Source organism: Mastomys coucha, unplaced genomic scaffold (genome assembly GCF_008632895.1).
Source record: "Mastomys coucha isolate ucsf_1 unplaced genomic scaffold, UCSF_Mcou_1 pScaffold19, whole genome shotgun sequence".
Taxonomy (NCBI): domain Eukaryota; kingdom Metazoa; phylum Chordata; class Mammalia; order Rodentia; family Muridae; genus Mastomys; species Mastomys coucha.
Window position 1 is genome coordinate 16,125,818 of NW_022196901.1, and position 14,438 is coordinate 16,140,255.

Sequence of the window (14,438 nt, forward strand, 5' to 3'; positions counted from 1 at the left end):
TCATGAGTTAGATAGACTTCAGCTAGGATCATGAGTTACATAGACTTCAGCTAGGATCATGAGTTAGACTTCAGCTAAGATCATGAGTTAGATAGACTTCAGCTAGGATCATGAGTGAGTTAGATATTCAGCTAAGATCATGAGTTAGATAGACTTCAGCTAAAATCATGAGTGAGTTAGACTTCAGCTAAGATCATGAGTTAGATAGACTTCACCTAGGATCATGAGTGAGTTAGATATTCAGCTAAGATCATGAGTTAGATAGACTTCAGCTAGGATCATGAGTTAGATAGACTTCAGCTAAGATCATGAGTTAGATAGGCTTCAGCTAGGATCATGAGTTAGATAGACTTCAGCTAGGATCATGAGTTAGATAGACTTCAGCTAGGATCATGAGTTAGATAGACTTCAGCTAGGAATGCTTACGGTTGTGCTTCCTTGCACAGCTCGTCCTCCTCATTCTAAGCCCTTCCCGTCATTGCTGTGGTCCCAAGTTTATCTCCTTGGGTGAGTGAACAGGCTTCTAGTTCTTGGTTTTCAAAAGACATCAAAAGTTTGAGATGTGCTCTGACCGTGAAGCCACCTGCTGAGTCTCTCCACAGTACAGCTGGGATGTTTTTCCTTGTCCTTTTCTCCCATGCAGATGGACTCCTTTAGAAGCCGGCTGCCTCTTTTATGTCTCCCTAGCTGTGCATATGAAACACTCCGGGGTCAGACTTCTAAAGCCAACTTTCATGCAGCTGCTACAAATCTCCAAATTTAGTTAGCAGGCATCGCACTCCAGCCATAGTCAGCTTAAGTCCCTGGCAGATCTTAAAATTTGCTGTTTAGCAGATTGTGGGAGGTGTCCACTCCCACAAGCCTTTCTATCACTTCTTTCAAAGAGGAGGAGGAAAATTATTTAAAAGCATTTACCTGATAACAATACCCAATAATGTGGTGTAGAGGCTTCCAAAAAACTTTTTAATATCCTTTAAATTTTTTAACTTTATTTTCAATTTGTAGTCAAAGAAGTTAAAGTCATTTAAGATGTAAGTAGCTGAGGAGCTGGACAAGAGACTTCCTGTCAGTGCACTGTCACAGCCTGTGTGTGGCAGCTGGAAAATAGCTGTGCTCTCCTGGCCTGTCAGCATCAGACTCTAGACTGGCAAAAGTAGTTCACTGAAAATTTGTAAAGTCCATGATAAAAAGCATATTAAATTAGTCTTTAAACATGAAAGTGTTTGGTTTTTGTCTTTTTGGCATTTCATAGTTAAAAATCCCGGTGTTGAGGCCCCACCTCCTAATCCTTCTCAAATAGTGCCATTTCCCAATGGCTAAGCATTCAAATATAGGAGCCTATGATGGGCATTCTTATTCAACCAATTTATTGGTTCATTCAACTAAAATGACCAAGGGACTCTTACAAAAGAAAGCATTTAACTGGGGACTTGCTTATAGTTTCAGAGGTTTACTTTATTATCATCATAGAAGGGAATATGACATCAACCATGGTGCTGAAGTCATAGAGGAGAGCTAGATCCTGATCTACAGGCTGAAGGTGGAGAGAGAGAGAGAGAGAGAGAGAGAGAGAGAGAGAGAGAGAGAGAGAGAGAGATGGCCTGGCATGGGCTTTTGAAAACCTCAGAGCCCACCCCCAGTGACACACTTCTTCAATTAAAACCACACTTCCTAATCAAAAAAAAAAAAAAAAATCCCTGTGTTGTCCCAATGATAAGAAGCCTGAGGTGTCCCAGGAGCGGCCTTGGGGCACATTGTTCCTGTTTCTCTTTACTGGCTTCTGTTGCGTGTCGAATCTAGAGCTCTCCTTTAGCTCGCCTTTATTGTCAAATATCTGGAAATTACAAGAAAGCTGCTTTTTGCCTTTAAAATTGTATGTTTCTGCCATTTCTCCTAAAGCTTTACAGACCCTCAGAGCTAGCACCTTGGCTTGACATGTGGCCGATTTCCATGGCTATCTCTGCTCTCCATTCCTGTCTGGAAAGCAATTTCTACTTCTTAAAAACCAAAACCTGTGGAGCTGTTTCCTACATTGTAACCTTTGATCTGATCAGCTCACCTCAACTATTAGTTTGTTTGGAGCTGGAGAGATGGCTTAGTGGTTAAAAGTCCTTACTGGCTTTAAGACCCAGGTTCAGGGGTGCTGGTAAGATGGCTCAGTGGTTAAGAACACTGACTGCTCTTCCAAAGGTCTTGAGTTCAAATCCCAGCAACCACATGGTACAGCTCACAACCATCTGTACAGTCACAGTTTACTCATGTACATAAAATAAATAAATACAAGTTAAAAAAAAAAAAAAAAACAGGTTCGGTTACCAGCATCCACACATCTGTTCACAGTCATCTGTAACACCAGTTCCAGGTCATCCAATATCCTCATCTGGCTTTTGTGGGCTCCTATGCGCGCGCACACACACACACACACACACACACACACACACACACAGTTAAATAAATAGATCTTTAAAGGTAACTTGATCAGGTTACCTTTGCAATCTTAATTTATATGAAGGTGACATTTGCAATTGAAATAAAAAGCAGAGGTGTGCTGCTCTTTGGCATTGTTTTTGAGAACCAGCAACTCCAGTATTTACATCAAATGAAGGGAAGGAAGCCATTCTAGATGTTTTGTTTTCCTATTGGTGTTTGGAGTCTGGACCTTCCTCGTCGCTGCTGTACGACTCTTTGACTATCAGTTCCGAGTACGTTCTGACTTGTACTCGAGTATGAATCTGTTCAAGAGGGTTGCCTTCAGAGTCATAGCCAAACCAACGTGGAGGAGAGTCAGAGTTGTATTCCTGATGCTGGACCACAGAGGACATTTTCTGAGCCGCTGCCCTGCAATGACAGTGCTTAGTGTAAGTGAGATGCAGAAGTGACTTCTACAGTTTTCAAACTGGAGGGAATTCTGTGAGGGAAAGCTTGGGAACTGTGCTAATAATCAGGTTCCCCAGGCCTACGTGTCTGTAGTTTAGCCAGCTCAGGCCTTACCAGGCAGTTGAGGGGTGAGGAATCTGCGTAGCTAAGGAGCGCGAGCACAGAAGTCATTCTCCATGCTTCTTAGTAAGCACACAGCCTGCTGTGACTCCAGCTTTCTTTGAAGAAGGAATAACCTGACCCACCCACTTTGTGAAGGCTGATGTGTCAGAATTCACAGACCCCTGTGGATGGAGGGATGGACTCCAGGGAGGTCCTTGAGCCTTCTAAAACTCCATTTAGCTTTGTCTCCAGTATATATTTGTCTTGGAAGTTTGTGACTCGAAGATGTCCATGACTAAATGATTATAAATATTGTTACTCTATCTTAGGAAGAAATAAGGAAGCAAAGAACACACCCATACATACATACATACATGTGCACGAAACATATTTGCTCTTCCTTGGTGAACAGAGATGCAAAAGTTCTCAACAGAATTACAGCCAAATGCAGCAATATGTTAAGGTCATATACTATAAACAAAACTAAGGGTAGGAAGAGCATATCTGAACATAATAAGGACTATACATGACAACCTATAACAAATACACTAATTCTTCTAAAATCAGAAATGAGACAAGAGTATGCAATCTCCTCGCTCTTATTCAATATCATGCTTACATTCTTAGCCAAATCAATAAGTGGAATCCAAGCAAAAGAGTGGAATCCAAACGGGAGAGAGCTCAAGTTATCTGTAGACAGTGCGGTCACACAGTAAAGCACACTAAAGGCTCTTTTCAAAATCTCTTGAAGTCTAAAAGACATTTTCAAAAAAATCTCTTAAATCTGATAAACACTTTCAGTATTCAGTTATAAAAAAAAAAAAGCAACAACCAAAACCCAGTAGCTTTTTTTTTTTAACTATACCAATAACATAATAAGGAAAAAATAGGGAATAATCTCATTCATGATAAATGAAAAAAAGCCACATATATGTATACACAGAGAGAGAGAGAGAAAGAGAGAGAACACCTAGGCACCTAGGAATAAACTACTATTAGGTAGGTAGACAAGGTCTCCAGTGAAAACTAAACCATTGAAGAACAACAGTGTGTATGCCAGGGTTGCTGGCATTGACTCTCATACAAGGACATTACAGAGACAGCAGACTTCCAGGGAAAGGAAATGCCTGTTTAGGGAGCAAAGGACTTGAAAGCTGACCAAATGTTACCTGTGGTTTCTGAAAAGGATTGGTTTTAGAGACTTGTGGACAGTTGATACGAAGCTGAATACTCATTGCTAAGTTTGGAAATGTGCAGTACAATTCTTCAGTCAGCTACAAGTCAGAGTAACGTCAGTGTTCATTAACAGTTTCAAGTTTTAGTTCTATAAAAGTTGTGATGAATGCATTACACAATGCACTTGCTATCCATCTTGTCACACTTGGGTCTAAAAAAAATTGTGGTATTAAGAAATGTATGAAATAGTAGGGCCCTGGGAAAAATCCTGAAGAAGAAGTTGCTGTTGACTCAGTACAGAGAAGAACAATGGGCTAGGTCCAATCACTGTTTGTGGGATGCAGTGGCACAAGGGAGAGTGATACTAACCCAAGCATGTTTCCACAGCCATAGGAAATGAACAGTACAACATGCGCTTCTGATTCTGTTCATTTTTTGGATTCTGGTCCCTCATATCCCAGCTCTCTCACTCTTTTACCTACAGGCTTCAGTGAAAACACACATTACTGTGTCCGTGGTCCAAATAGCAGGTAGAGAGGCTTCCACACGGCAAGGAAGCCCAGCACCCATAAGTTGCAAGGTCTCCCAATCTCTGGGGAGGGTACTGTTTGTCATTGTTTTCTTATGCTTTGGGGAGATGACCTACATGCATTACATTTCAGCAGCAGATCTGGAGCTAAGTGATAAGGGGCAGAATTAACTTTAGGCACCTGCTTGGCCAGAGAGGGGAAGGTGCTGAGATTAAAGGCTTCTGTAGGAGGACTATAAAACTACAAAGTTAATTTTAGAAGGAATTGCTTGGTTCAGCTCAGAATGTTGGCTTCAATTATTCAAAATATAAATTGTGTATTTACAAATGGTCCAGCCACACGCCAAGCTCTCCTAGCATTTCCACACCCTTTTCCATCCAGCTGCCTACTTACAGAGAGATGGCCTTGCAGAACTGCATCTTGAGGATCCGGAGTTGTTTGCAGCCTACTTGAAGGTCCTGAAGGATCTGGTCTGTAAGTCGGATACAGCCAGAGATATCCAAAATGTGCAGATAGTGGCACCTCGCCGACAGTATCTCCATCCCCGAGTCGGTAATCTGAATACAGCCAGAGTAAGCAGCAGTTATTGAGCAGCTCTGTCCTCGGGGGGAGGGGGGTGGGGGAGGGCAGCATCTTATTATGGTGCAGTAATAAAAGATGATGGATCAGGTGGCTCAAACATCAAGTACTTATTTTTTACAGTTCTGAAGCCTGGGAAATCCAAGACCAAGATCAACACGACTGCACATGAGGTGTCTGGTGAGGCACGGGTTTGCAGATGTCTGCCTTATACTGTAGACATAGTGGCATGGAGAACTCTGCCTCTCCTGATAAAGACATAACCCATAATAGCAGCTTCCCTTCCACGACCTCTTCTAAGTCTATTTACCTCCCAAAGGGCCCCCTTCATGACACTGTTGCATGGATAGTTGGAGCATAAACATTGGCAGTCAGTGGCCGGCGAGGGGAGCAAGCATTCTGGCTTTAGTAAGCAAATCAAGATCCTGGGAGACTTTCTTTCACTGAGTGTACTGGCTGGGTTTGTGTGTCAACTTGACACAGAGAAAGCAGCTTCAGTTAGGGAAGTACCTTCATGAGATCCAGCTATGGGGCACTTTCTCAATTAGTGATCAGGCGGGTAGGGCCCCTTGTGGGTGGTGCCATCCCTGGGCTGGAAGTCTTGGGTTCTATAAGAGAACAGGCTGAGCAAGCCAGGGGAAGCAAGCCAGTAAGGAACATCTCTCCTTGGCCTCTGCGTCAGCTCCTGCTTCCTGACCTGCTTGAGTTCCAGTTTTGACTTCCTCTGGTGATTAACAGCAATATGGAAGTAAGCTAAATAAACCCTTTCCTCCCCAAATTGCTTCTTGGTCATGATGTTTGTGCAGGAATAGAAACCCTGACTAAGACACTGAGTTTGTTCTGTGATAAGCCAGGTCTGTGGTTCAACTACTTCCAAATTAAGATCGCAAGAGTGAAATGCCTGCCTCAAGAGATTCCAAGCGGATTTGTGATTTTGTTGTTGTTCTTAAGCATCCTCTGGTTTGGATGAGAAACTCTCAGATTTTCTTTAGTAATTAATACCTGTTGTGCCATTATGAGGAATTTAGGAAATGCTACATCAGCAGGGCTGTCCATGCTTGAAATCCTCTGTAAAGCATTGCCAGTTTGGAAAAATATGCTTAATACCATTATATGTTATAGAAATATACATATGGGCTCATCTCCATACAGGATCATATTACCATGAGAATGGTCTGGGGCATCTCTGGCAGATCATATGCAAGGATGATGCCCCAGTTCTGGACAGAGAGCAGCCATTGTATGGCAAGAAGGTGATAAACAGAAGCAACAGACAGGGCAAGTTTCAGCAAACCTTGGCCACTCTTCTACTGTCCAAGTCTGTCCCGCTGTCCTGCAGACTTAATGCAGCTTCATTTCTAGTTTATTTCACTGGCTTGGGGTCTGGCTTCTGATTTATGGCTGAACTAAAATTTGCTGTAGAGTAAGCTAGATTACTCTCTCCAAAGGAATTTTTCCAACTGGATTTAATTTCCTACTTTATATATACCAGTGCTTAAAAAAATATATACTATGAGACTTAGCTCATTGTTTTTTAATATAAAGTTAAAAGAATTATGCAGAAAAGCCCATGGTTTGAAATGTATACTTTTCAAGTATGAGAAAGTAGATGTTGTCATTGTCTAGGCATTCCCTGTTTCCAGAACATGCTTGGAACTAAGGCTCAGAACTGTAACTGGTTCTCACAAAACTTCCTCAGACATCCCTGCCATGGTAATTGAGTCTCTGAGGGTCTGGTGTCATAGAGGAACACTGAGGTGAGGGACAGTCCGGGCAGGTAGAGCTCAGAGACCTGAAAAGAGCCCTCGTCTCTAGTTTGGAAGCTCCGTGTGTTCAGTAGGGAGGCGATGTCTGGGGGGTTTATGACTCAAGGGCTGGAAACTGGAGACAGAGATGAGTTGGCTATATTCCTGACTCAGATACAAGATCCTAGCCTTGGCCCACTGGACAGATTGCTATTCCCAACCCGACTTCCTTTGAATCTCTGGGAAGCTGTTTTTGGTTTCTTTAAATGAAGCTATTTCCTATTTTGGAAGAAATATAAGCACATTACTTTAAAAATTAGTGAAGGAGACACCATTAGAAATGTGTCACCTTAAAATCTAACTACTTCTGAGCATTCCATAGTATGTCTTTAGTAGGTTCTGGGAAATTTGTAAAAAAAAAAAAAAAGGTTTCAAAATCCAGTTCTTGGAAGATGCTGCTGGCCTACAAGCAGCTCATAGAGCCTGTGGCAGGGCAACACCACGTCCAATGAAAGAACTCTTCTCAGCCGAGGACCCCATACCAGCCAGCTTTGAGTGGAGCTAGCAGGTGGTCACAGCCACATGGACAGCCCTAGCTCAGCTGCTAGTAGAAGAGCCACCCAGCTGACACCAGCTGGCCCATTGGACTGTGAGCAAACAAAATGAGATGTCCCGGGTCGAGAATGTGTACTGCTGTTGCAGAGGTCCTGAGTTTGGTTCCCAGCACCCATATCAGGCTACTTATAACTGCCTGTGACTCTCCAGTGGGAATCCAACACCTCTGGCCTCTGTGGGTGCACCCATGTGCACACAACCTTACATTGACACACATACAAACACAGAATTAAAAATAAATGTTTTTAAAGTTAAATGTGAGTTGTCTAAGCCATTGATTTTGGAGGTAATTGGTTGCATGATAACAGATGATATACATTATAAATACATTATATGCATATATGTTATACTCTATATATACATGTATATATACATTATATATATATGTATATATATATATCATGTATTTATATACATTAGCCAACATCACATGTCAGCCATGATAAAAAAATCCATTGATCATTTCTCTATAACCATTATAAAACCTCTAACTGACGTATGACCATGTTGAAATCTCTTAAACTGAAAGAATATCCAATATTCCACTTCCTAAAGGTTCTGCAACCTTCTGAAACAGTGACACCAGCTAGGGACCAAGTGTGCAAACACATGAACCTACAGGGCATGCTCCCTTTGCAAAGCTTACCTTCTGAGATGTACTCACACGGTCGGCAGTCTCCCATAAACCTACAGGGGATGCTGCCTATGCAATGCTCGCCTGAGATGTACTCATGGCCAGCAGTCTCCCAGGTAGCTGTGCATTCATCCAGCTCCCTGCTCTCCCCTACTGTTAGCGCTAAAGAATAGCTAGACTCCTGAAGTACAGCATCCTTAGCTGGGGCCTGGCTGGACACCCTGGTTCTGCTCCAGTGCCCCTGCAAACAGGATGCCCCCCCTCAGTAATTTATCTTAGCATGCCACTTTGGCCCTTGGAATACATAACTCCTAGTTGGGGCTCAGGATACTGCTTTCTGGAGCCCCTTGACTGTAGCATAAGGGACATGTCTAGTGGGAACTTGCCCCCGCTGTAGCAGCTTTCCTCAGCTTTGTGAAGTGATGACTGTCTGTCCCCTTCTACCTATCTGTAAGTCATACATCTTGTCCTGTGCTGTGTATGAGCCTCAGATGAGTTGGTAACTAGGATACAGAGTCGTCTTCTCATGCCTACACCTCCCAACAGAAATGCGGTTTCTATGCCCTTAGCTACTTGAGGTTTTCCCCTCATAGATAAATTGTATTAATATTTCACTATTGTCATCGATTTCTTTCTTCTCCCCTTATTCTTCCTTTATTCTTGTCACTGATTCCTACCTCAAGTCCTCATGATCCTACTGCATGCTCACCAAAGGTGATAAGAGGGTGGGTCACACTGTTAAGAACACTGCTCATGCCTTTGCATTGGTCCCATGTCATTGGTCCCTTTCTGGTGTCAGAGGCATTTTCCAACATTGGCATTTCAGTGCTGTAGACATGAGGGCCCAGCAGTGCTGACTGACATGGAGGTGAGGGGGCTGATGGGAAAAGCAAGCCCTTCCAGAGATAGCTGTAATGTATACATGCTCAAAATTCACCAGTGAGCTTCTGGAAAACCATGATGGTGACCTACACTCTAAACCATGGCCAAGGGAGGCAAGTACTCGACCGTTCAAACTGACCCAGGTAAGCAGGACAGCCACGTGACAACCATCTGACTAGCACAATCTGCCGGGAAAGCCAAGCCCTTCTATTATTGTTCTTAAGGGCTCTACTCCACTTCCCTTTCTTCCCCCTCTGTTAAGTACAGAGTGAGCACTTAATGTTAATTTATCTGTGTCACGTCTTTTCTCTTGCCTCTAGAATCCCTTGTCCTCTTCTCTCTCTCCTGTGCTCTTTCTTCTGGACTTCCTTTGTTAGCAGAGCCACTAGAAAGCTTGTCCCCATCCTCCATCTGCCTTGTGCTATCACCAGAGTAGTTCCCAGTGAGCTGTACTGGTAGCCATGCAAGCAAGAGCTCCTGAGAGCACTTACGGTCAACATGCAGCTGGGTGGCCATGGAAGCCCAAGTGCCGAGCTTCTTGACACACCCAGCTCACTTCCAGAACCACGTCACACAGACCAGAAAAAACTTCCAGCTTCTCTTGTTCTAACCAAATTCATTATTAAAAGAAATCTGTAGCTAGGCATGGTGATATGTACCTGTAATCCCAGCACCTGGAAGACTGAGATAGGAGAATGGCATCTAGTTCAGGGCCAGCTCGGTCTGCTGATAAATTCCAGGCTAGCCTGGGCTAAGTGTTAAGACTCTTATCAAAAGAAAAAAAAGTTTTTACTGTAAACTTCCTAGCTTTAGTTTGTATTGGCTTACCAGGACTTTCCCCCTCCTGCCATTAAAGATAAAGAAGGTTCTTTATCTGATACATTTGTGTGGAAGATCTGGGAAGTTCCAGAGCGCTCTCAACCTACTCAAGCCGACAGGAAAGCATCTGAATCCATAGCCCAGCAAGGGCGCACAGCCCTGAGAGCTGGGCTGATGCCATTCAAATAGAAGCCAGTGGATGTGCACAGCAGAACCAGCTTTTAACAGCCTGGCCACTTTTTATGGTTTATGTTTTCTTCCTTCTGAATATTTTGCCGGCTGCGTTCTCCTTGATAATATGTGTTTTAATCTTCTGTGTAGAGACTTCCTTGATTGCCTGACCATTCTTGGTTATCAGTGGAAGGTTAGCCTCTGAGTGGGAGCCATTCATGGTTATCAGTGGAAGGTTCGCCTCTGAGTGGGAGCCATTCATGGTTATCAGTGGAAGGTTCGCCTCTGAGTGGGAGCCATTCATGGTTATCAGTGGAAGGTTCGCCTCTGAGTGGGAGCCAAGTGTACAATGTAGTCCTCACTCCAAACCTGAATGAAGGGTGACCTCGGAGGGTGAGTTGAAAACACTCTCCTGTCAGGAGTTATCAATCTTAAATTGTGGGCTGGCAAGGTCTCTAGAGAAGAGGCATCTAATCTCCTGCCTGAAGGAAAGTTCTGGGAGCCACGTTCTGAAGGCTGGGTGAGCAGAAAAAGTGCTAAAGTGTCTGCTCTCCAAGTTCTGGAGCCTTGTTCCCCATTTCACTTTGGTACCCAAACTCCCAGTGAAGCATGGCCTTCCCTCCACAGAGACCCTTCGCTTTGCTAGCTCTAGACAATGGCACTTTTGCTCTCCGGGGGACATTTGGCAGTGTCTGGAAACATTCTCAGTTTTCAAGATGGGAAATACAGGGGCCCAGATGCCAGGGATGCAGTGCCTGGAGGGCTGGAGTGTTGGTAGCTACCCAGTGATGACTGGATCACCCTCCCTCCTCACTGCCAAGGACAGACTGCCTCATCTGGAGCTTCAGAACAGTCAGGGTTGAGAAAATGGCCATCCATGCTTCTGGTTTGGGTGGGGACCTGCCCAAAGATGTGGAGTAGAGGAGGTCTGGGGTCTCTCTGCATCTCTAGAGTATTAACAAGGAGTTTTGTTCCCTCCTAACACCATCCCAGAAGTCAATGCTGCTGCCAAGCTTAAAGCCCTCTGTATTCCTCAGACATTCTCAGCTTTCTCTCCTGTGACATGGGTTCTGAGCTGGTGTCACCTAAGCTGTTCACCTAGTTTCAAGTCCCCACAGTTTCCTTACTTCTGTCTCCCTCCTGTTTGTCTTATCCTAATGAGCCCTCACTGCTCAGTGGCCATCATGACAGGGCTTCAAGAGAAAGTATGTGTGTAGTTTTGATCTGCCTCATTAACCCAGACTCAGGGTTTCTAAAGACAAAGGGAAGGAGGTTATATTATACTTTGAAAGTATTATTCCATCCTTTAAAACAACAAAACACAAACCTTCTCCATTTCTGACTTTTCTGTACACAGAAAAAAAAATTCTGAAAACAAGTATTTAAGTGTCAGCAATTTGTGTTTTACAACAGAAAAAAATTTCTGAAAACAAGTATTTAAGTGTCAGCAATTTGTGTTTTACAACAGTATGACAGCAGATGCCTTCCTGTTCCTTGTAAGTGATTATGTAGGCAGTGTTTGTAATGACATCATTTATTTCATGCTATTTCATCCTACTTTTTTCATGAAAGTCATAGACTCTCAAAGTTAAGACCAAAGATGATCAAATAACCTTCCGACAGACTACAGGGACATTGTCTACCTGCCCCACTGAGGAAATGCCTAGAGAGTTAAACCTTAGCTACACATACCCAAAGTCAGTGAAGTTATATGTTAACACTTAGTGGTTTTTTAAACAGGAGACATGCAAATTATTCCTGTCTGGAAGAAACTCTAAACCAAGGTTCTGGCTATGTTGTCCTGTAGAGTATTAACCAATTTTAGACCTAACCTGAGACCCATAAGTCAACATTCTTTCTGTAGTCCCTATTCAGTTCTTTCTAATGCTTTATGCCATGTTCTGCTCATCGATGAATTAAGTGAATCTCTAGCACAAACTTATAATTACATATAATTCTGGGTGGTGGTGGCACACACCTTTAATCCCAGCACAGCAGGACAGCTTGGTCTACAGAGTAAGTTCCAGGAAAGCCAGAGCTACACAGAGAAACACTGTCTCAAACAAACAAACAAACAAACAAAACAACAAAACAAAAACCATATTTGCATGAGAACAATATCTTGAATGTTTTTAAATTCAACTTTGATACAACAAAATCCTAAAGGTACTTCCACTTTGGAGATGGGAGAACTCATCCAATCATTTCCACCAGCCAGGGCAGACACAAAGACAGTGATCGGTCAAGTGCAGCCCTGCCCGTGGCCCTGCGTGTGGCCCTGCCTGGGTCCTGTCAGTCCTGACCTTTGACTTTTCTGTGTTCCAGCTACCATGCATACCTTTGGGCATCCCGCGATGTTGAGAGACGTAATTCGAGTGCAGAAAATGGCTATAGTTTTTATGATATCATCTGTCAGTTGGGAGCAGTAGGAGACATCCAAGTGTTCCAGGTCCAGCGAGGTTTTGCAGTATGCCTAGAAGAGATTCCAGGGTCACAGGTTTGTGGGGGTTTGTTTTGTTTTTAGTTTTTCTTTAAAGGTGTTTGTTGTTTGTTTTCCCTTACTTTCTCTTAGTCTTTTTCCAAACACTCTGTCCATCTGAAACCACTTTACCTGCTGTGGTTTATTTAGTATACATTTGGGTCTTCTAAATACATATTTTTTTTCCATGAACAAAACAACAAAACATTACATCCCAAATCAGCATAGCCAAAAGATACACGTCAAATTAACAGTTCATTGCCACATTCCTGCTAGCAAAAGCCAGTGTTTCTGAAGTCACCACTGGTGGCATGTGGTTGGTATATTTTAACAGGGATATTCTCATCCAGATGAGTGGGGGAAGAGGTGTGAACGCAAGAGTAGGTGACAGGTGTGTCAGGAGGCAAGGTGGGAAGAGCACACCTTTGAGTTTTCCTCTCTTTCCATCATGACCACCTCTGAAATTTTGACAAATGATACAGCCCTTCTGGAGCCTCAGCTTCCTCTTCTAATTAAGGCAGACAATACCTAGACTGCAGCATCACTTGAAATCTCACAGTGATCATCTATCACAGAGATCCTTGTATAGCAGCCTAGAAGCCATCAGCAGATAGAAAACAGGAGCACACTGTCAGACATAGTAGGGATGTGCTGAGCTAGGAGGAAAACCAGCATCAGGAGCTTTTCAGGGAAATGGATAAAGCTGGGAGGTATTATACTGAGCAAGATAGCCAAGACTCAGACAAAACCCACACGTCTCATCTATGGACCCTGGCTTATAATGTCTGTCTGTATTTAAATAAATGAGGTGGCAGAAAGGAGACTCGGGTGTGACTCTTCTTGGCCCAGGGACTGGCACTGTTAGATGTGACCTTATTGGAGTAGGTGTGACCTTGTTAGAAGAAGTTTGTCACTATGGGGGTGGGCTTTGAGACCCTCCTCCCAGTGCCTGGAAGTCAGTCTTCTCCTGTTTGTTTGCCTTCAGAACAAGATGTAGAACTCTCAGCTCCTCCTGCACCATGCCTGCCTGAATGCTGCCATGCTCCTACCGTGATGATAATGGGCTGAACCTCTGAACCTCTAAGCCAGCCCCGGTTAAATGTTGGCCTTTGAAGAGTTAGTTTAGTCATGGTGCCTGTTCACAGCCATAGAAACCCTGACTAAGGTAGGGTGGAATAGGTGGGTGGAAGGACACAGGAGGAAAGGGAAGAGAATCAACACAGCAGATTTTTCTTAAAAGTCCCATTCTGACACCTAATACTATATATGCTAGTTTACTGCTTTACAATGACTTCACAACTCAGTGGATAGTATATAAAAACAAAATGGGAATCTGGAAGGATGGCTCAGTAGTTAAGAGGCCAGAGGACCAGGGTTTGGTTCCCAGTAACCAGGTCAAGCCATTCATAACCTCATGAACTCCAACTCTGGGGATTTGATGCCCTCTTTGGCCTCTATGGGTAGTGTGCACACACATGTGTGTATGGGTGCATGTACAAACACATACACACTCACATGCACATGCATACATACATACACACACACACACACACAGCATGGGAGAAGGAATAAAAATAAAATAAGATCATGTGAAGCTGACAAAAACTAGCCAGCTCAATCATACACTTAGATTTGAAAACTTCTCAGCACAGAATAATTAAGTGTAAGAAGGGACGGATGCTAATGAGCTTGACATAGCCACTCCACAGTGTATGCACCATCCACATGCATGTGTAGCAGTGTGATGTACTACAGTTTTTGACAGTTGAAACTTTTGAAGACTAAATATTAGCTGCTAATAGATTGTGTGTATGATGCCAATGCTAAAA

The 14,438-nt window shown here is 43.3% G+C and overlaps 1 protein-coding gene across 1 annotated transcript in view; it reads right to left on the reverse strand.

Moving 5' to 3' along the window:
• Positions 1 to 2,478: 2,478 nt before the first annotated feature.
• Fbxl13 (F-box and leucine rich repeat protein 13) overlaps positions 2,479 to 14,438 on the reverse strand; it is a 192,677-nt gene continuing 180,717 nt past the window's right edge. Inside the window, exons 19-21 of the mRNA XM_031380084.1 lie at positions 12,469 to 12,603; positions 5,079 to 5,242; positions 2,479 to 2,838 (exon numbers count right to left, since the gene is read on the reverse strand). Coding sequence (XP_031235944.1) covers positions 2,637 to 2,838; positions 5,079 to 5,242; positions 12,469 to 12,603 — 501 coding nt within the window. The 3' untranslated portion in view covers positions 2,479 to 2,636. The remainder of the gene's footprint in view (positions 2,839 to 5,078; positions 5,243 to 12,468; positions 12,604 to 14,438) is intronic.